This window comes from Zonotrichia albicollis, chromosome 25 (assembly GCF_047830755.1).
Source record: "Zonotrichia albicollis isolate bZonAlb1 chromosome 25, bZonAlb1.hap1, whole genome shotgun sequence".
Lineage (NCBI taxonomy): Eukaryota > Metazoa > Chordata > Aves > Passeriformes > Passerellidae > Zonotrichia > Zonotrichia albicollis.
In genome coordinates, this window is record NC_133843.1 from 6639226 (window position 1) to 6661421 (window position 22196).

The 22196-nt window shown below is 51.2% G+C and overlaps 1 protein-coding gene across 4 annotated transcripts in view; it reads left to right on the forward strand.

Annotated features, from left to right (window-relative positions):
- PAX7 (paired box 7) overlaps nt 1-22196 on the forward strand; it is a 153459-nt gene that overhangs the window by 83878 nt on the left and 47385 nt on the right. For all 4 annotated transcript variants that reach the window (XM_074558561.1, XM_074558563.1, XM_074558564.1 and 1 more), the window contains exons 7-8: nt 4860-5025; nt 7683-7876. In XM_074558561.1, the coding sequence (XP_074414662.1) occupies nt 4860-5025; nt 7683-7876 (360 nt within the window). The remainder of the gene's footprint in view (nt 1-4859; nt 5026-7682; nt 7877-22196) is intronic.

Consider the following 22196-nt stretch of genomic DNA (forward strand, 5'->3'; position numbering starts at 1 on the left):
CAATAAAACACTTGGGAAACTCTTTTTACCCTACAGAAAGGAGATTTCCCAAAAAAAAACACTTAGGAAACCCTTCTTACCCTGTAGAAAAGGGATTTCCCCCCAGTAAAACCCTTGTGAATCCCTTTTTACCCTGCAGAAAAGGGATTTCCCCCAATAAAACATTTTGGGAACCTTTTTTACCCTGCAGAAATGCAGATTTCCCCCAGTAAAACCCACCAGGAATGCCAAACCCCTAAGAGCACATCCCATAAATCGGGGGTTGTGTGAGTTACCCCAAATTCTGGGTAAATCTCCGTTCTGGGGTTCAGCAGCAGGAATTACAAAAGCTCCTCTGGAGCCTCGCAGGTGAAGCAGCAGAGCTGAGCTCAGCTTTGCCCTGGGGTTTAGGCTGGGTTTATTTTAATGCAGAGGTTGCAGCACCGTTCTGGGCTGGCTGCAGAGCTCTTGGTGATGCCTTGGGAAGGCTGAGCTAGAACAGAGACTGGATAGAGCTAAAAAATAAATTAGGGATTTATTGAAAGGATCTCCTCAATGGATCCACCTTGGGCAGCACAAGAGCCCAGCCAGGGCTGCACCCAGGATGAACAAAAATGGTACAAAATGAACCCAAAATGGTCACAAAATGAACTCAAGATGAACCAAAATGGTCACAAAATGAACCCAAGATAAACCAAAATGGTCACAAAATGAACCCAAAATGTCACAAAATGAGTCCAAGATGGACCCAAAATGGCACAAAATGAACCCAAAATGTCACAAAATGAGTCCAAGATGAACACAAAATGGTACAAAATGAACCAATATCGTCACAAAATGCACGACCACTCATGGGGTCTCTCACTTTTATAAATTCTGCTCCATTTGCATATTGCACTTCATTGTCCCATTCCAGCTTTACCCCATGCAGTCCCATCCTTGTTTTTCTCTCTCCATTCCACGGGGTTTGTGCTCCTGGGCTGAGATTTGGATCATTTGTCCTTGGTGCCAGCAGAGCAGGAATTGTTTTGTCTCCCTGCTCTGTGCACAGAGCTCACCATGCCCTGATGGGAGCCCAGACCCGCACACTAAAGCAGCACAGAATGTGAAAAGCAGAAAATTTAAACCTGAGATATCAGCACAGAATCTGAAAAATAGAAAATCTGAACCTGAAATATCAGCACAGAATCTGAAAAACTAAAAATCTAAACCTGAGGCATCGGTGGCAAAGCGTTTTGGGGCTGGTGCCAGCACAGAGCTCGGTGCAATCCCAAGCACACCGAGGCTGGAGAAGCCGGGGAAGCTTTCAGGGCTGTTATCCCGAGGTGTGTCCATCTCTGTGCAGAGCTGTGCTGTGACTCAGCTGTACAAGGGCACTGCTGGGAGCCCTGCTAATCCAGCCTGCTCCGGGGGTTTGTTTGCCCCGTGTCCTTACTTCCCATCCCTAAAATAAAGCCCAGACCCACACACTAAAGCAGAACAGGACCTGAAAAACATAAAATCTGAACCTGAGGCATCATTGCAGGCAGGGCAGGGCTCTGGGAGGAGCCAGCCCCGATTTCCCTGCAGGGCGGGTCTATCTCTCGAGCTTGTCTAACACCGCGAGCACGATGCTAATCTGGCCATTGATCCCTCCTAACAGTGCCGCTATTATGGTCCTTAATCCTCCGGCAGAATTCCCAGCCTCGCAGATAACGGGGAGGGCCAGGTGGCAGCGGGGCATCTCCCTGGGATGGACTTTTCGGGAAGGCACAAACCCCACTGTGGGTGTGGGACCTCACTTTGGGAAGGACCTTGAGATGCTCGAGTGCATCCAGAGGAGGCAACGAGGCTGGAGAGGGGCTTGGAACACAAACCCCTGAGGAACAACTGAGGGAGCTGGGGGTGCTCAGCCTGGAGAAAAGGAGACTCAGGGGTCACCTTATCACTCTCTAGAACTTTCTGAAAGGTGCCTGTGCTCAGGTGGGGTTGGGCGCTTTCTCCAGGCACTGACAGAATGACAGGACGCAGTCTCAGGGAAATATAGCTTGGATATCAAGAAAAGTTTTTCACACAAAGGGTGATAAAGTTCTGGAATGTTCTGCCCGTGGAAGTGATGGAATCACCATCCCTGGGTGTGTTTAACAAAGCCTGGATGTGGCTTTGGGTGCCAGGGTTTAGTCGAGGTGTTGGGCTGGGTTGGACTCGATGATCTTGGTCTCTTCCAATCTGGAGATTCTGAGAATTTGAGGGAATTCTGTGAATTCTCTGAATTTTGGGGATTCCAGGAACCGGGGAGGTGGCGGAGTCACCATCCCTGGATGTGACACTGGGTGCCAGGGTTGAGTTGAGGTGTTGGGGCTGGGTTGGACTCGATGATCCTGAAGGTCTCTTCCAACCTGATCGTTCTGTGAATCCCTGTCCACCCCCACAGCAGCATCCACCCAAAATCCTGGGGGGATCCACCCAAAATCCTGGGGGAGACAGGGACGGGGATTTGGGGTCAGCCAGGAGAGGGAAGTGAGGAGGGGTGGTGAGCATTCACCTCCACACTCCAGGGGTGAAGGACCTACCATGGTCCAGGAGCAGCTCGAGCCTGGGCTTGGCTTTGGTCAGAAGGTGCTGCTGGCAGGTGTGACAGGCAGAGTTCAGGTGTGACCTGCAGGGTCCTGTCCCCCAGGTGTGACAGGGAGAGCTCAGGTGTCACCCATGGGGTGTTCTCTGTCCCCTAGGTGTGACAGGCACAGCTCAGGTGTCACCTATGGAGTGTTCTCTGTGTTCTCTGTCCCCAGGTGTGACATACATTGCTCAAGTGTCACCTGTGGGGTGTTCTCTGTCCCCTAGGTGTGACAGGCACAGCTCAGGTGTCACCCATGGAGTGTTCTCTGTGTTCTCTGTCTCCCAGGTGTGACATGCTTTGCTCACGTGGCAGCTGTGGGATGTTTCCCATCCCCCCAGGTGTGCCAGGCATTACTCCGGTGTCACCTGTGGGGTGTTTTCTATCCCCCAGGTGTGACAAACATTGCTCGGGTGTCACCCACGGGGTGTTCTCTGTCCCCCAGGTGTGCCAGGTATTGCTAAGGTGTCACCCACGGGGTGTTCTCTGTCCCCCATGTGTAACATGCATTACTCAGGTGTCACCCACGGGATGTTCTCTGTCCCCCCAGGTGTGACAGACATTGCTCAGGTGTCACCCACGGGGTGTTTCATGTCCCCCAGGTGTGACAGGCACAGCTCAGGTGTCACTCACGGGGTGTTCCCTGTCCCCCAGGTGTATCAGGCATTGCTCAGGTGCCACCTACAGGGTGCTCTCTGTCCCCCAGGTGTGATATACATTACTCAGGTGTCACCCACAGAGTGTTCTCTATCCTACAGGTGTGGCTTTTCTTGTCCCCCCAGGTATGACAGGCATTACTCAGGTGTCACCCACAGGTGTTCTCTGTCCCCCAGGTGTGACAGGCATTGCTCAGGTGTCACTCATAGGGTGTTGTCTGTCCCTCAGGTGTGACAGGCACTGTTCAGGTGTCACCTATAGAGTGTTCTTTGTGGTCTTTGTCCCCCATGTTTAATATGCATTACTCAGGTGTCACCCACAGGGTGTTTTCTGACACCCAGGTGTGTCAGGCATTGCTCAGGTGTTCTCTGTCCCCCAGGTGTGACAAGCACAGCTCACAACATCACACCTGTGGGATGTTTCCTGTCCCCCATGTGTGACAAGCATTGCTCAGCTACCACCCACGGGGTTTTTTCTGACCCCCAGGTGTGACATACATTGCTCAGGTGTCACCCATGGTGTGTTTTCTACCCCACTAGATATGACATACATTGCTCAGGTGTCACCAACGGGTGTTCTCTGTCCCTCCAGGGGTGGCTTTTCCTGTCCTCCAGGTGTACCAGACATTGCTAAGGTGTCACCCATGGGGTGTTCTCTGTCCCCCAGGTGTGACATACATTGCTCAAATGTCACCTGTGGGATGTTTCCCATCCCCCGTGTGTGCCAGGCATTGCTCAGGTGTGACCTATGGAGTGGGCTCTGTGTTCTCTGTCCCCCATGTGTGACATACATTGCTCAGGTGTCACCCACGTGTTGTTCTCTCTCCCCCCATGTGTAACATGCATTGCTCAGGAGTCACCTAAGGGGCGTTCTCCGTCCCCCCAGGTGTCACATACATTGCTCAGGTGTGACATACATTGCTCAGGTGTCACCCATGGTATGTTTTCTACCCCACTAGATATGACATACATTGCTCAGGTGTCATCCACGGGTGTTCTCTGTCCCTCCAGGTGTGGCTTTTCCTGTCCCCCAGGTGTACCAGACATTGCTAAGGTGTCACCCATGGGGTGTTCTCTGTCCCCCAGGTGTGCCAGGCATTGCGCAGGTGTTCTCTGTCCCCCCAGGTGTGCCAGGCATTGCTCAGGTGTCACCCACAGGGTGTTCTCTGTCCCCCATGTGTGACATACATTGCTCAGGTGTCACCCACAGGGTGTTTTCTGACACCCAGGTGTGTCAGGTGTTGCTCAGGTGTTCTCTGTCCCTCCAGGCGTGGCTTTTCCTGTCCTCCAGGTGTACCAGACATTGCTAAGGTGTCACCCATGGGGTGTTCTGTGTCCCCCAGGTGTGCCAGGCATTGCTCGGGTGTCACCCACAGGGTGTTCTCTGTCCCCCATGTGTGACATACATTGTTCAGGTGTCACCCACAGGGTGTTTTCTGACACCCAGGTGTGTCAGGCGTTGCTCAGGTGTTCTCTGTCCCCCAGGTGTGCCAGGCATTGCTCAGGTGTCACCCACAGGGTGTTCTCTGTCCCCCATGTGTGACATACATTGTTCAGGTGTCACCCACAGGGTGTTTTCTGACACCCAGGTGTGTCAGGCGTTGCTCAGGTGTTCTCTGTCCCCCCAGGTGTGGTTCAGCAACCGGCGGGCGCGCTGGCGCAAGCAGGCCGGAGCCAACCAGCTGGCAGCCTTCAACCACCTGCTGCCGGGGGGCTTCCCGCCCACGGGGATGCCGGCGCTGCCCCCGTACCAGCTGCCCGACTCGTCCTACCCCAGCACCACCATCTCCCAAGGTGAGCCCCCTGTTCCCCTGCCCCCCTTCACTGAGGGCTTTGGGGTCCCCTCCAAACCACCCCCAATTCTCTCCTTGGGCCGCTCTGGGCTGGGACATGCTGCCACAGCTGGGAGCCTTTGTGGGTTTTGTTTTGTTGGGAAAATTGGGGTTTTTCCTCAAGTCAATGGAAGTTCTTCTGTTCTCTATCCCACATCCCTTCTGCTGTGTCCCCATGTCCCCATGGAGTTTTGGACGTGGAGCACATCCCAGTAAATTGGGGTTGTGTGGGTGACCCCTCATTGTGGGTAAATCTCCAGTCTTGGGTTCAGTAGCAGGAGTATTGCTAATTCCCGCTGCCTTGTAAATTGGGGATTTACCCAATTTTTTATTTATTATTTACCCAAATTTTGTGGTATTTATCTCATCCTGGGTAAATCTCTGTTATGGGGTTCAGCAGCAGGAATATTGGAGTGGAAGGAATATTGTTAATTAGTTCCCTTGTAAATTGGGGATTTACCCAATTTGTTATTTATTATTCACTCAAATTGTGTGGGATTTGCCTCATTGTGGGTAAATCTCCATTAATGGGGTTCAACAGTGGGAATATTCCAGAGGAAGGAACATTGTTAATTCCAGCTGCCTTGTAAATTGGGGGTTGTGTGGGATTTACCTCATTGTGGGTAAATCTCTGTTCTGGAGTTCAACAGTGTGAATATTCCAGTGGAAGAAATATTGTTAATTAGTTACTTTGTAAATTGGGCATTTACCCAATTTATTACTTATTATTTTCCCAAATTGTGTGGAATTTTACCTCACTGGGTAAATTTACCTCACTGTGGGTAAATCTCCAATCTGGAATTCAGTGGTGAGAGTATTCCAGTGGAAGGAATATTGTTCATTCTAGCTGCCTTGTAAATTGGGGATTTACCCAATTTATTATTTATTATTCACCCAAATTGTGTGGGATTTGCCTTATTCTGGATAAATCTCCGTTAATGGGGTTCGGCAGTGGGAATATTCCAGTGGAAGGAATATTGTTAATTAGTTACCTTGTAAATTGAGGGTTGTGTGGGTGACCCCTCATTGTGGGTAAATCTCCTGTCTGGAGTTCAGCAATGAGAATATCCCAGTGGAAAGAATATTGTTAATTAGTTAGTTACCTTGTAAATGGGGCATTTACCCAGTTTATTATTTATTATTTACTCAAAATATGTGGGATTTACCTCATTGTGGGTAAATCTCCAATCTGGAGTTCAGTGGTGAGAGTATTCCAGTGGAAGAAATATTGCTAATTCCAGCTGCCTTGTAAATTGGGGATTTACCCAATTTATTATTTATTATTTACCCAAATTGTGTGGGATTTATCTCATTTTGGGCAAATCTCTATTCTGGAGTTCAGCAGCAGGAATATTCCAGTGGAAGGAATATTGTTCATTCCAGATGTCTTGTAAATTGGGGATTTACCCAATTTGTTATTTATTATTTTCCCAAATTGTGTTGGATTTATCTCATTGTGGGTAAATCTCCAATCTGGGGCTCAGCAGCAGGAATATTCCAGTGGAAGGAATATTTTCAATTAGTTAGTTACTTTGTAAATTGGGGATTTACCTAATTTATTACTTATTATTTACCCAAATTATGTGGGATTTACCTCATGGTGGGTAAATCTCCAATCTGGGGTTCAGTGGTGAGAATATTCCAGTGAAAGAAATATTGTTAATTAGTTACCTTGTAAATTGGGCATTTACCCAATTTGTTATTTATTATTTACTCAAACTGCATGGGATTTACCTCATTTGGGGTTCAGTGATGAGAGTATTCCAGTGGAAGTAATATTGTTCATTCCAGCTGCCTTGTAAATTGGGGGTTGTGTGGGATTTACCTCACTGTGGGTAAATCTCCAGTCTGGAGTTCAGCAGCAGGAATATTCCAGTGTAAGGAACATTGTTAGTTCCAGCTGCCTTTGGCCTTTCCCAAGGAATTCGTGGCTCTTTTTGGGAGGAGAAAACAAAGTCAAAACCCAGACTTCACCAAGCATGGAGCTGCTGGGTCCCACGATGGCCAAGCCACCATTGCTGGGTTCTCCTGGCTGTTTCCTGGGGTTTCCTTGGGGTTTCCCGGGGGTCTCCTGGGGTTTTCCTGGGGCATCTCCTGGGGGTTCCCCAAGGGTTTCCTGGGGGTCTCCCAGGGGTCTCCTGGGGGTTTCCTGGGGGTATCTCCAGAGTCTCACAGAAATTTCCCAGGGGTCTCCCAGGGGTGTTCCAGGGTTTCCCAGGGGTCTCCTGGGGGTTTCCCAATGATTTCCTGGGGGTTTCCCAAGAGGATCTCCCAGGGGTCTCCCAGGGATCTCCCGGGGGTTTTTTGGAGCTTTCCCAGGGGTGTCCCAGGGGTCTTCTGGGGGTTTCCCAAGGGTTTCCTGGGGGTCTCCCGGGGGTCTCCTGGGGGTATCTCAGGGGTCTCCCAGCGGTTTCCCAGGGGTCTCCTGGGGGTTTTCTTGGGGTCTCTGAAGGATCTCCTAGGGGTTTCCCAGGGGTTTTCTGGGGCTTTCCGGGGGGTGTCGCAGGGGTTTCCTGGGGGTTTCCCAAGGGTTTCCTGGGGTTTCCCAGGAATCTCCTGGGGGTGTCCCGGGGTTTCCCGCAGTGACCCCAGCCCGTGTGTGTCCCTGTGTCCCCGCAGACGGCGGCAGCACCGTGCACCGGCCGCAGCCGCTGCCGCCCTCCACCATGCACCAGGGCGGCCTGGCCGCCGCCGCCGACTCCGGCTCTGCCTACGGCGCTCGGCACAGCTTCTCCAGCTACTCTGAGAGCTTCATGAACGCCGCAGCGCCCGCCAACCACATGAACCCCGTCAGCAACGGCCTCTCCCCGCAGGTAGGTGCCCCTTTCCAGCCTTCTGCGCGTTCCGACAGCTCCGGGATGTGGTGGCGAGCCGGTGTGACAGCGGTCACAGGGGTTCTTGGGTGAGGGAAGAGGCGAGAATGTTGGCTCCATGTTCAGAAGGCTTGATTTATTATTTTATGATATATATATTACATTATAACTATACTAAAAAGAAATAGAAGGAAAGGTTTTGTCTCAGAAGGCTAACAAAGAATAGAATGGAATCAGTAACAAAGATCTGTGCCTCGGACAGGGAGTCCAAGCTATCAGGTCTGTGGTTGGCCATTAACTGTAAACATCCAAGATGGGCCAATCACAGATGCACCTGATGCATTCCACAGCAGCAGATAACCATTGTTTACATTTTGTTCCTGAGGCCTCCCAGCTTCTCAGGAGGAAAAATCCTAAGGAAAGGATTTTTCATAAAAGATGTCTGTGACAGAACCCCAACACCTGGGGCACCCCCAAAACCACCCCGGAGCAGGGGGGGCCCTGTGGTGCTGGGGGTGACCCCAAGGACAGCACACCTTGGGTGGACTCCACAGCTCATCCTGATTTAGGCACAACCTGGAGCTCCTCCAGGCCTGGCTGGACACAGAGCTGAGCTCAGAGATGGAGATTTGGGGTTTGATTTGGGGAAACTCGCGCAGACAATCCTGGTGAGCTGTGGAGGGGGAAAGGAGTGTCCAAGCTCACCTTTGTTATCAAGTGGAGCTGAAAATGAGCAGTAGGACTTGTCCTTATCCTGAGGGACACCAAATCCCATTTTTTCCACTCTTGGTCACTCATGGGATATGGAGCTGTGTGAAGGGCAGCAGGTGTTTCAGAGGGATCAGTTTATTTAGGATGGGAAACCGAAATAATTTGGGATGAGGAGGAGAAACGAGGGGGGCACCTGGAGTGGAAAAGCTGCAGAGGTTTGGAGTCCAACAAACAGGGACACCGGGGATGTGGAAGTAATGCTCCAGCAGTCTGGGTGTGAAAACAAACACGGAGTGTCAGTGAAAGGGGAAACTTTGCAGCTTCTCTGGAATGGTTCAAATCCCCCACTCTCGGCTTTGAGTGGGAAAACTGTGACTGGCACAGGACAGGATGGGAAAATATTAAAATATTGACTGGCACAAGGCAGAGTGGGAAAATGTTGAAATGTGGCTGGCATGGGGCTGGATGGGAAAATATTGAAATGTGACTGGTATGGGGCTGGATGGGAAAATATTAAAATATTGACTGCCATGGGGCTACATGGGAAAATATTGAAGTATTGAATGGCACAGGGCTGGATAGGGAAATATTGAAATGTGACTGGCATGGGGCTGGATGGGAAAATATCAAAATATTGACCGGCATGGGGTTGGATGGGAAAATATTGAAATGTGGCTGGTGTGGGGCTGGATGAGAAAATATTAAAATATTGACAGGCACACAGCTGGATGGAAAAATATTAAAATATTAACTGGCATGGGACTAGATGGGAAAATACTGAAATGTGGCTGGCACAAGTTTGGATGGGAAAATATGGAAATGTTGACTGGCACAGGGCTGGATGGGAAAATGCCGAAATATTGACTGGCATGGGACTAGATGGGAAAATACTGAAATGTGACTGGCACGGGGCTGGATGGGAAAATACTGAAATATTGAATGGCATGGGGCTGAATGAGAAAATATTAAAATATTGACTGGCACAGGGCTGGATGGGAAAATATTGAAATGTGACTGGTATGGGGCTGGATGGGAAAATATTAAAATATTGACAGGCACAAAGCTGGATGGAAAAATATTAAAATATTGACTGGCATGGGACTAGATAGGAAAATACTGAAATGTGACTGGCACAGGGCTGGATGGGAAAATGCTGAAATGTGACTGTATGGGGCTGGATGGGAAAATGCTGAAATATTGAATGGCATGGGGTTGGATGAGAAAATATTAAAATATTGACTGGCATGGGGCTGGATGGGAAAATATTGGAATGTGACTGGTATGGGGCTGGATGGGAAAATATTAAAATATTGACAGGCACACAGCTGGATGGAAAAATATTAAAATATTGACTGGCATGGGACTAGATAGGAAAATACTGAAATGGACTGGCACAGGGCTGGATGGGAAAATATTGAAATGTGACTGGTGTGGGGCTGGATGGGAAAATATGAAAATACTGACTGGCATGGGGTTGGATGGGAAAGTATGGAAATGTGACTGGTATGGGGCTGAATGAAAAAATGCTGAAATGTGGCTGGTATGGGGCTGGATGGGAAAATATTAAAATATTGACAGGCACAAAGCTGGATGGAAAAATATTAAAAAATTGACTGGCATGTACTAGATAGGAAAATACTGAAATGGACTGGCACAGGGCTGGATGGGAAAATGCTGAAATATTGAATGGCATGGGGCTGAATGAGAAAATATTAAAATATTGACTGGCACAGAGCTGGATGGAAAAATATTCAAATATTGACTGGCATGGGACTAGATGGGAAAATACTGAAATGTGACAGGCACAGGGCTGGATGGGAAAATACTGAAATGTGACTGGTATGGGGCTGGATGGGAAAATATGAAAATATTGACTGGCATGGGGTTGGATGGGAAAGTATGGAAATGTGACTGGTATGGGGCTGAATGAAAAAATGCTGAAATGTGGCTGGTATGGGGCTGGATGGGAAAATACTGAAATGTGACTGGCACAGGGCTGGCTATTGCTCCAAACAGGGACATTCATGGGGGAATAGGCAGATATCCCTCTGACAAGGGATTTCTGAGAGCACTGGGCTCAGGCTCAGAGGATACAGCCTGGGATTGAAAGGCAGGCCTGGGTTAGCTGGGCCAGGGCCCAGGATTAACTCAGATGATCCCAAGTGCAATTTATCCCCACGGAATAAGGCGGGGATGAGATGCCTGGGATGAGCCCCAGGCGCAGAGAAGGCCATCCTGCAATTTCCATTTCCCTTCATCCTCTCCTGCCCAGTCCTGCAGAATCAGGGGCTCCTTGAAAGGACCAGACCGTGGCTTTTCCTCTGCTTATCCCAATCCCAAATTCCCCTGCCCCCAGGCTCAGGCTGGGGACAGATATCCCTGAGCCCATAAGCCCTTTGTATGGGAAAGAGAGGATCCTTTATCTGGCAGGCCTGAAGAAAAGAGAGCTTTGCACCCCCAGGAAGAGGAGATTCCCATTTTCCCAGAGCTTTTAATCATGTGAGGGCCAAGATATCGGTGTGGAAATTCGTCTGTTCCCTTTGTGTGCTGAGAGCCTAACCCAGGTTATTTCCCGACTGCTTTACATTCCCTGATCAAAAAATTCCTCGCTTTCCAAGCCCTCTGCTGTTCCTAGTGGAAGGAGATGAGAAATGCTCCCAGCAGGATGAAGAATTCCTGGATTTGTCCTTTTGTAGGGATGTTTTGGGGGGTCTCTTTATGGGGTGTGTGGTTTATGGGTTGAGCTGAGCACGATCCAGCTCTGCCGGGGCATTCCAGGGAAATGCCGGGAAAATTCCACCCTCCCAGCTGCCCGAGGGTCCTGTCTGGAGGGGTAGGGATCAGCCAGAGAGAAAGAGGGGGGAAAGAAAGAAAGAAGGGGTTCAGGAGATGGGAAAGAAAAAGGGGGCTTAGGAGATTGGAAAAAGAGGGGATTCAGGATGGGGAAAAGAAAGAGGGGGCTCAGGAGGGGAAAAAGGGAGCTCAGGAGGTGGAAAGAGGGGGTTCAGGAGGTTGGAAAAGGGAGTTCAGGAGGGGGAGAAGAGGGGGTTGAGCATGGGGGAAAGATGGGGTTCAGGGGGTGGGAAAGAGGGGGCTCAGGATGGTGGAAGGAAAGAAGGAGCTCAGGAGGTGGGAAGGAGGGAGTTCAGGAGGGGGGAAGAAAGAGGGGGCTCAGGAGATTGAAAAGAGAGGGTTCAGGAGGTGAGAAAGAGGGGGTTCAGGAGGTTGGAAAGAGGGGATCCAGGAGGGGAAAAAGAGGGGGTTGAGGATGGGGGAAAGAGGGGGTTCAGGAAGGGAGAAAAAATTTGGGAGTTCAGGAGGGGGAAAGAAAGAGGAGGTTCAGGAGGTGGAAAGAGAGGGGATTGTGGAGAGGGGAAAGAGGGAACTCAGGAGGGGAAAATCAGGAGGGGGAAAAGAGGGGGTTCAGGAAGGGGGAAAAGGGAGCTCAGGAGGAGGGAAAGAGGGAGTTCAGGAGAGGGGAAGAAAGAAGGGGCTCAGAAGGGGGAAAAGAGGGGGTTCAGAACATAGGAAAGAGGGAGCTCAGGAGGGGGAAAAGAGAGGGTTCCAGAGGTTGGAAAGAGGGGGTTCAGGAGCAGAAAAAGGAGCTCGGGGGGGTGGGAAGAGGGAATTCAGGAGGTGGGAAAGAGGGAAATCAGGAGGAAAAAGAGGGAGTTCAGGAGGTTGGAAAGAGGGGGCTCAAGATGAGGGAAAGAAAGAGGGGGCTCATGATGAGGGAAAGAAAGACGGGGTTCAGGAGGGGAAAAGAGTAAGCTCAGGAATAGGAAAAGAGGGGGTTCAGGGGTGGGAAATAGGGAGTTCAGAAGATGATGAAGAGGGAGTTCAGGAGGTTGGAAACCCCACACTGGGAGCTGAGGGTGATGGTGATTTGTCTCTGGCCGGGTTTCCCGTTTCCCCCATGGCAGCAGCAGCAGGAGGGGATTTCTTGGCACTTCAGACAGGGAGAGGGGCCCAGGAGCTCCCAGCTTTTGCTCCCTATCCAGTTACCCCGGGATTGGGTGTCCTGGCTGGAATCCACGGGCTCTGCTGGCAGCTGGAGTCTGGGAGGAGAAACAAAGCATTCCCATTCCCAAAGAGAAAAAATTGGGGATTTGGGATGGCCACCACGGTGTTCCTGATCCAAAAGAGAAAATGGGGATTTGGGATGGGCACTGCAGTGTTCCCATTCCAAAAGAGAAAATGGGGATTTAGGTGTTCCTGTTCCCAAAGAGAAAATGGGGATTTGGGATGGCCACCATAGTGTTCCTGCTCCAAAAGAGAAAACAGGGATTTGGGGTGGCCAACATGGCGTTCCCTTTCTGAAAGAGAAAATGGGGATTTGGAGTGGCCACTGCAGCATTCCCAAACAGAAAATGAGGATTGGAGTGGCCACCATGCTGTTCCCAATCCCAAACAGAAAACGGGGCTTTGGTGTGACTACTGTGACATTCCTGTTCCCAAAGACAAAATGGGGATTTGGGATGGCCACTGTGACATTCCCATTCCCAAACAGGGATTTGGGATGGCCACTGTGGCGTCCCCATTCCCAAACAGAAAATAGGGATTTAGGGTGGCCATCATGACATTCCCATTCCCAAACAGGAAATGAGGACGTTTTGTGTGGCCACTGTGGCGTTCCTGTTCCCAAAAGAGAAAATGGGGATTTGGAGTGACCACTGTGGCATTCCCAAACAGGGATTTGTGGTGGCCACTGCGACATTCCCACTCTCAAATGGGGATTTGGGATGGCCACTGTGGCATTCCCATTCCCAAACAGGGATTTGGGATGGCCAGTGTGACATTCCCATTCCCAAACAGGGATTTGGGATGGCCAGTGTGGTTTTCCCGTTCCCAATCAGAAAGTGGGGATTTGAGATGGTCACTGCCGTGTTCCCATTACCAAAGAGAAAATGGGGATTTAGGGAGACCACTGCGGTGTTCCCAGTCCCAAACAGAGATTTGGGGTGGCCACTGTGCCATTCTCATTCCCATTCCCAAATGGGGATTTGGGATGGCCACTGTGCCATTCCCATTTCCAAACAGGGATTTGGCGTGGCCACTGCAGTGTTCCCATTCCCAAATGGGGATTTGGGATGCCCACTGTGACATTCTCATTCCCAGTCCCAAACAGGGATTTGGGTTGCCATTCCCATTCCCAAACAGGGATTTGGGTTGCCATTCCCATTCCCAAATGGGGATTTGGGGTGCCCACTGTGCCATTCCCATTCCCAAACAGGGATTTGGGTTGCCATTCCCATTCCCATTCCCAAACAGGGATTTGGGTTGCCATTCCCATTCCCATTCCCAAACAGGGATTTGGGGTGGCCACCAAGGTGTTCCCATTCCCAAACAGGGATTTGGGTTGCCATTCCCATTCCCATTCCCAAACAGGGATTTGGGGTGGCCACCAAGGTGTTCCCATTCCCAAACAGGGATTTGGGTTGCCATTCCCATTCCCATTCCCATTCCCAAACAGGGATTTGGGGTGCCCACTGTGGCATTCTCATTCCCATTCCCAAACAGGGATTTGGGGTGCCCACTGTGGTTTTCCCATTCCCAAACAGAAAGCAAGGATTTGGGATGGCCACTGCAGCATTCCCATTCCCAAACAGGAATTTGGGGTGGCATTCCCATTCCCATTCCCATTCCTAGATGGGGATTTCGGGTGCCCACCGTGGGTCCATCCCTGGCCGTGCTCCCTCTCCGGGTCAGATCCTGCAGGAGCCCTGCCCAACCCTCACGCAGGATTTGTTTAGTCCCGGTTTTGTTTTTCAGCCACACAAAACCCAGCTCAGCCGCTGGAGCCTCCCGGCTTTCCCAGGCTGCTCCGCCTCCATCCCAGAGCTCAGCTGGGAATTTTGGCTCCCATGACTTCATCCCGGGTGAAATGTCACAAAATCCCAATGGATGTCACAAAAATCCCGATGGATTCTGTGACACTTCACCCAAAAACACTGGCTTGGCTGGGCTGGGCTGGTGAGGGGTTAAGCCCAGCTGGAAATTAAACTTGATCCAGCTCCTTGTCCAGGCCTTGTTTATCACTTCCAGCCCTGGAATGGGAAAAAAAAGTAAAAAAAAAAATAAAAATTGTGTGTTGGTGTGTTGAGATAAGGAGAGTACAATAACTGAGAATGAACTAAATACAGTGATAATTATAATAATGATAATTATATGTATATTCATTTATTATTTGCATTTATTAATTTTATCCTATTTTATTGTTATATTTCTATATCTATCTATATTCATTATATAAACAAAATACTAATGATAATATATGAATACATTCATTTATTATAGTCATTGTGTTTGTTTTTTTATTATTATATATTATTTTATTATATTATTATTTATTATATTGATATATTTATTTATTGTTATTAAAGAATTATTATATTAATAACAGTAACAGTAACAGTAACAGTAACAGTAATAGTAATAGTAATAGTAATAGTAACAGTAACAGTAACAGTAACAGTAACAGTAACAGTAACAGTAATATTAATAATAATGGAAAACCAAGTGCTCCTGGCTCTGGAAATTCTTTCCCTCAGTTCCAGAGATCCTCCTCGCTTTAGGAATTCCTTCCCTGATCCTGATTTCCATGGATCCTCTGGGAAGTCCTTCCCTGATTTCTGAGGATCCTCCTGGCTCTGGAAATTCTTTCCCTGATTTCCAGGGATCCTCTGGGAATTTCTTCCCTTATTTCCAAGGATCCTCCTGGCTCTTGGAATTCCTTCCCTGATTTCCATGGATTCCTCCTGGCTCTGGGAATTCAGGAATTCTTTCCCTAATTTCCAATGATCCTCCTGGCTCTGGGAATTCTTTCCCTCAGTTCCAGGGACCCTCCTGGCTCTGGAGAGGCCGCTCTGTCTCCCTTCCCTCAGTGCCACCAATCCCTTTCTCCGTCTGGTGCCTTTTTTTTTTCCTTTTTCTTTTTTTTTTTTTTTTTGTCGGAGACACTGTGCCTGTAATAAGCATTCAAAATGAGTCTTGCTGGGCCAGGAGAAAGGGGAGGGGAAGAAAGAAGGGGAGGAGAGGATGAGATTTGGGGGGGTTGAGGGTGGGGGGGGGGGGATTTGGGGAAGGGGGAAAAGGAGGAGGGGTTTTAAATAGCAAAGAATTAGGAAAAAAAAAAATCTGATGCAAATCACTGGTAGAGAGAAAATTATGTGCAATTACCCGAGCGATACTGGGCAGCCGTGCCCACCCCAACCAACAAGATCTCATTAACAAGCAGAAAATAAGATTGAAATGGTGTGTAAAAGAGCTGAAAAATGAATTTGAATGCTGCATTTGTCCACAATTACCCCCTCGTTCACACATATTTTATTGCAATTTTTTTATTATTCTTAATCTTTCCATCCCTCAAAGCAGATTGGGAACATCCTGGCATTACAGTTGCTGAGGGAGGAAGCATTAAGGATTCCCCGTTTCCCTGAAAGGAGACCCTTCTCCCGCTCGAATTTTCCAGGCTGGGTTTTGGCCGGATCAGGATTCATTTCCCGGCTTAGCCGGGTGTAGGGCCGTGTTCTGCCTCATCCCTTAACGCCCCCACACCGGGGCCTTCCCTTCCCCTCTCTGCTTCTCCTTCTTCTTCTCCCTCCAGGCTTCGCCATCATTCCCGTGGATGCTGAGCTCTCTCCTTCCTTCCTTCCTTCCTTCCTTCCTTCCTTCCTTCCTTCCTTCCTTCCTTCCTTCCTTCCGCCACTTCCGCCACTTCCGCCACTTCCGCCACTTCCGCCACTTCCGCCACTTCCGCCACTTCCGCCACTTCCTTCCGCCACTTCCTTCCTTCCTTCCGCCACTTCCTTCCTTCCTTCCGCCACTTCCGCCACTTCCTTCCGCCACTTCCTTCCGCCACTTCCTTCCGCCACTTCCTTCCTTCCTTCCTTCCTTCCTTCCTTCCTTCCTTCCTTCCTTCCTTCCTTCCTTCCTTCCGCCACTTCCGCCACTTCCGCCACTTCCGCCACTTCCGCCACTTCCGCCACTTCCTTCCGCCACTTCCTTCCTTCCTTCCGCCACTTCCTTCCGCCACTTCCGCCACTTCCGCCACTTCCGCCACTTCCTTCCTTCCTTCCTTCCTTCCTTCCTTCCTTCCTTCCTTCCTTCCTTCCTTCCTTCCTTCCTTCCTTCCTTCCTTCCTTCCTTCCTTCCTTCCTTCCTTCCTTCCTTCCTTCCTTCCTTCCTTCCTTCCCCCTTTTCCTGCCTTCCCCCTTTTCCTTCCCCCTTTTCCTTCCTTTTGCTGCTCCTCCTGCAAGAAGGGATGGTTTGGAAGTTTAGCTTAGTTCATTATTTTGGGTTTCTTAGCCCAAAAAAACTTTTTTTCAGTAAGGAATTATCCCAAAGGAATGTTTGGAGCACGTGGGGGTGAGCCCCTGGTGTCACCTCAGACAGAATGACCCAAAATTGTCACAGAATTCTGGGCTGGAGGGGCCTTAGAGCTGATCCAGGGCCCCCCTGGCAGGGCAGGGACACCTCCCACTGTCCCAGGGAGCTCCAAACCCTCCCTCCTTCTCTCCTTCCCTCCTAATTCCGCCTCCTTCCCTCCCCGGGATTCGGGAACGGGATCCGGCAGCTCCGGGCTCCTCTGGGAAAAGCGGCTCCACCTCGTCTTCGTCTCCCTAAACTTTTAACCTGCCCATGCCCTGTTTTCCACTAAAGTTTCTGGCATTTTTGCGGATATGTTTCACCCAACAAAGCCCATCTGCTCTTGTCAGTTTGACGCCTCTGCTGCCGGCACCGGGAGCGGGGGAGAAGGGAACATTCTTCCCGTGTGAAAACAGATCCGTCCTTCTCTGCCTGATTCCCGGTGACTCCGGCTCCGAGGAGGGTGGGAAGGGGGGAATTCACAGCCATGGGGCCTCTCCGCTCTCCCTGCCGAGTTCCGTGGGTTCCCTCGATCGATTGGGGCGCTCCCATCCCGCTGGAAACCCATCGGGAGCAAAAAAGGCAGGATTGTATTCCCTTAACCCAAATTCTGAGTTAATCCCTGTGTGATTCCCACTCCAGAGGTTGTTCCCTCTGAGACAGGAAAATGTTGGGAACTCGGAAGGATTTGGGATTCCCACTCCAGAGCTACCTCCCTGTGTGTGTTGCTGAGAGGAAAATGAAAGGTTTTGGAATTCCCACTCCGGAGGTTTTTTCCTGAGTGTTTTACTGAGAGGAAAATGGAAGGATTTGGGATTCCCACTCCAGAGGTTGTTCCTGCATGTTTTTCTGAGGAAAATGTTGGAATCATGAAAAGATTTGGGATTCCCACTATGGAGGTTTCTCCCTTTGTGTGTAACTGAGATAGGAAATTTGAAGGATTTGAGATTCCCACTCCAGAGCTTGCTCCTTGTGTGTGTTACTGAGAGAGGAACTTGGAAGGATTTGGGATTCCCACTCCAGAGGCTGTTCCTTGAGTGTTTTACTGAGATAGGAAAATGTTAGGAACGTGAAAAGATTTGGGATTCCCGCTTCAGGGGTTGTTCCCTGTGTGTGTTACTGAGATAGGAAAATGGAAGGACTTGGGATTCCCACTCCGGAGGTTTTTCTCTGCCTGTGTTACTGAAAGGAAAATGTTTGGAGCGTGAAAATATTTGGGATTCCCACTCCGAAGGTTTCTCCCTGAGTGTTTTAGTGAGACACGAAAATGTTGGGAACACGGAAGGATTTGGGATTCCCAGTCCGAGGTTGTTCCCTGTGTGTATTACTGAGAGGAAAATGTTGGGAACACGAAAGGATTTGAGATTCCCACTCCAGAGGTTTCTCCACGTGTGTGTTACTGAGATAGGAAAATGGAAGGATTTGGGATTCCCGCTCTGGAGGTTTTTCCCTGCGTGTCTTACTGATAAGAAAATGTTGGGAACACGGAAGGATTTGGGAACAAACCGTCGATTCCCGAGGCTGGAATCCCATGGGAGTTTGGCGCTGCCTTTGGTGCGCTCAGGATCGGCCCCCAGGGCACTGCAAGCTCAGGGAGCAGCAGGACACAAATTGGGGAGGAAAAAGGAATAAATTGGAGAAGAAAACTGGGGGGAAACCTGAGGAGAAGAACAAGAGCGATGGCAGCAGGAAGGAGAAGCTCGGGGAGGTGTGGAAGCGCCTGAAAAACCCCCAAATGTCGAATTTAAGGGCTGAGACACAGAAATCTGTCCCCAAAATCTTCAAATCTCGGTCCCCAGGCAGAGCAGGGTGGGTGGAACGGGAATCCCTGAATTCCTGAATTCCTGGATTCCTGAATTCCGGAATTCCTGGATTCCTTCACCTCCCCTCCTCCGGCTCCTGGGGAGGGAGCAGGGGCTCGGCCGGGAGGATCCGAGCGCTGGTTACTGAGGGAGCTCGGGCCGGGCACGGAGGGAAAATGAGCCATCAGCAATTAACGCCATCAGCAATTAACGCCATCAGCAATTAACGCCGCAGCCGCTGCCCGGCGCTCCCTCCGTGCCGCAATGGATCGGGGGCAGAGGCAGCCCCGGAGAGGGGGCAGCGAGGCAGAGGGGACGCTTAAAAGCCAGGAATGCAATGAAAAGAAGAAATAATCGGGATTTGGGGGCGGGGGCACGCAGCGCATTCCCGGGGTGCGCGTTCCAGCTGCGCCTGCTCCATCCAGCTGTGCTCCAGCTGTGCCCCGCCTGGGGAGAGCAGGAAAAACCCACAGCGGGCAGGGATCCAGCCCCGAGCTGTTTGCCCCTCGCAGGGACATGCATGTTTTTATATGCTATCGTTACATAACTTTCATGTTAATTATTAAACTTATATTCTTCTATTGTATACATAGATTTCATCCAAGCATAGGCTCCTCGTGGTCCATCTCAAACTTCTAACGTAGTTTCTCATGATTCTTCTTACGATTAAACAATAATTATATTTAATCGCTAAACAATCATCACATCACATTATATCATTTATCATATACTGCTTACGCAGGTGCAATTTCACATGATCTGGCAAACACAAAGCCTGACATTTTCAGAGTCTATTTTTAACACTTTTCCGGGGCCCCACTAAGTCTAGCTTCTTTCTAATTCTCCAGATTTTATGATTTTAAAACCTTTTGCTATCACTCCTGGCGGGATTCCAGCCCGGGGAGGATGGACAGGGGGTTCTGAGTCCCCTCTCTGTGCGCGGCTCTGCCGGGATGTGTGAGAGGGTCAGGACTCGGTGTGGGGTTGGGTTTCCCTTTGCTTCCCATCCCATGCGTTAAGGAAAAGAGAAACTCCAGTTGCCTCCCGTCCCAGCTGGGGAGGCTGCAGGACTTTGGGGCTGTGTCCATCCCTGGAGCATCCCGGGGAGCTGCTCGGGAGGATCAGGCTGTGCAGTCCCAAAGCCTCAGGGGAGGATAATGGGATGAGATAAATCCCAAAAGGATGCTGGGCTAAGCTTTGGTGTGAGGTGGAGGAGAGTTTGGGGGCCGCGTCAGCTTCCAGAGTGTCCGGAGCGACCTTCCCAGTGCCCCAGGGGTGGAGCAGGAGCAGGAGCAGGGAACGGCTCTGCAGGGTGGGATCGGAGGGTTTGGGGTGCCGGGGAATGGCTCTGCAGGGTGGGCTTGGCCAGTTTGGGGTGCCAGAGAACGGCTCTGCAGGGTGGGCTTGGAAAGTTTGAGGTGCCAGGGCTGAGCAGGAGCAGGGACATTGCTCTGCAGAGTGGGCTTGACTAGTTTGGGGTGCCAGGGAATGGCTCCGCAGGGTGGGCTCAGAGAGTTTGGGGTGCCAGGGGACGACTCTGCAGGGTGGGCTTGGAAAGTTTGGAGTGCCAGGGCTTAGCAGGAGCAGGGACATTGCTCTGCAGAGTGGGCTTGGCCAGTTTGGGGTGCCAGGGAATGTCTCTGCAGGGTGGGCTTGGAGAGTTTGGGGTGCCAGGGAATGGCTCCATCCGCAAAGTGTGCTTGGAAAGTTTGGGGTGCCAGGGCTGAGCAGGAGCAGGGAACGGCTCTGCAGGGTGGGCTCGGAGGGTTTGGGGTGTCAGGGAATGGCTCTGCAGGGTGGGCTTGGCCAGTTTGGGGTGCCAGAGAACGGCTCTGCAGGGTGAGCTTGGAGAGTTTGGGGTGCCAGGGATTGGCTCCGCAAGGTGCGCTTGGAAAATTTGGGGTGCCAGGGCTAAGCAGGGGCAGGGACATTGCTCTGCAGGGTGGGCTTGACTAGTTTGGGGTGCCAGGGAATGGCTCCGCAGGGTGGGCTTGGACAGTTTGTGGTACCAGGGCTGAGCACAGACATTGCTCAGACATTTTGGGGTGCCAGGGCTGGGCAGGATCTGGAATGGCTCTACTGTGTGTGTTCGGATAGTTCGGGGTGCCAGCAGGAGCTGGGACATTGCTCAGACACTTTGGGGTGCCAGGGGATGGCTCTGTGCTGTAGGCTCGGCCAGCTCGGGGTGCCCGGGCTGGTCAGGAAATGGCTGTGAAATGTGTGCCCAGACGGTTTGGGGTGCCGAGAAATGGCTCTGCAAGGTGGGCTCAGCCAGTTTGAGGTGGCAGGTCTGAGCACGGACATTGCTCAGACACTTTGGGGTGCCAGGGAACGGCTCTGTGCTGTGGGCTCGGACAGTTTGGGGTGCCAGGGGATGGCTCTGTGCTGTGGGCTCCGACAGTTCGGGGTGCCAGGGCCGTGCAGGAGACCCCGGTGCCCCGGGAGGTGCAGAGGGAGGAGCTGCAGGAGCCGCAGGGAATGTCTCACGCACTCCCGGCTGTGGGGTCCGTTCCAGGCCGGGGTCCCCCCCAGCATGGCGCGGCATGTGCGGGGACATCTCCGGGTGCCGCGGGAGCTCTGCTGCCCAAAGCCACCTCTGCCTCCTCCAGCTTGCCCGGGATCAGTTTAGGGCGGGGATGGAGATCACAAACCCCGGCAGGGCTGGGGATCACCAATTTGGGGGCTGGGGATCACAAAGCCCGGGGGCTGGAGATCATCAATTCCGGGAGATGGGGTTCACAAACCCCGTCGGGGCTGGGGATCACAAATCTCAGGGCTGGAGATCACAAACCCCGGGAGTTGGAGATCACAATCCCCGGGGGATGGGAATCACAAACTCCGGGGCTGGGGATCACAAACCCGGACGGGGCTGGGGATCACAAATCTCAGAGTTGGAGATCACAAACCTCGGGGCTGGGGATCACAATCCCCGGGGCATGGGGGTCACCGATCTCAGAGCTGGAGATAACAAATCCCGGCGGGGCTGGAGGCGAGGGGATCAAAGGTGCGCGGGGTCCCGGCTCGCCGCTCTCAGCTCCGGGCTGCCCTTAAACCCATCGAGTTTGTAAATGTGGGGGATCTCATTTCAGGGAATGAGCACCTGAAAGGCGATCGGGAGCCTCGCGGGGCAGGCACATCCAGGGAAATCACGGGGCTGGCGGTGGGGCCGGGAGGAAAGAGGGAATGGAGGAGTTGTTCTGAGAAATTACAGGGAATTTGGGAAATTAGCCCGGCTGTGGGGTTTTGAGGAAAGAGGGAATGCAGGCATGGAGGGGTTGTTTTGAGGAGTCTTAAGGAAAATCACGGGAAAATCAGTGGTTTGCGGGATTGAAGGGAAAGAGGGAATGCAGAGATGGAGGGGCTGTTTGGGGAAATCACGGGGAATTTGGGAGAGGGAAAGAGGAAATCCAGCCGCGGAGGGGCTGTTTGGGGAAATCACA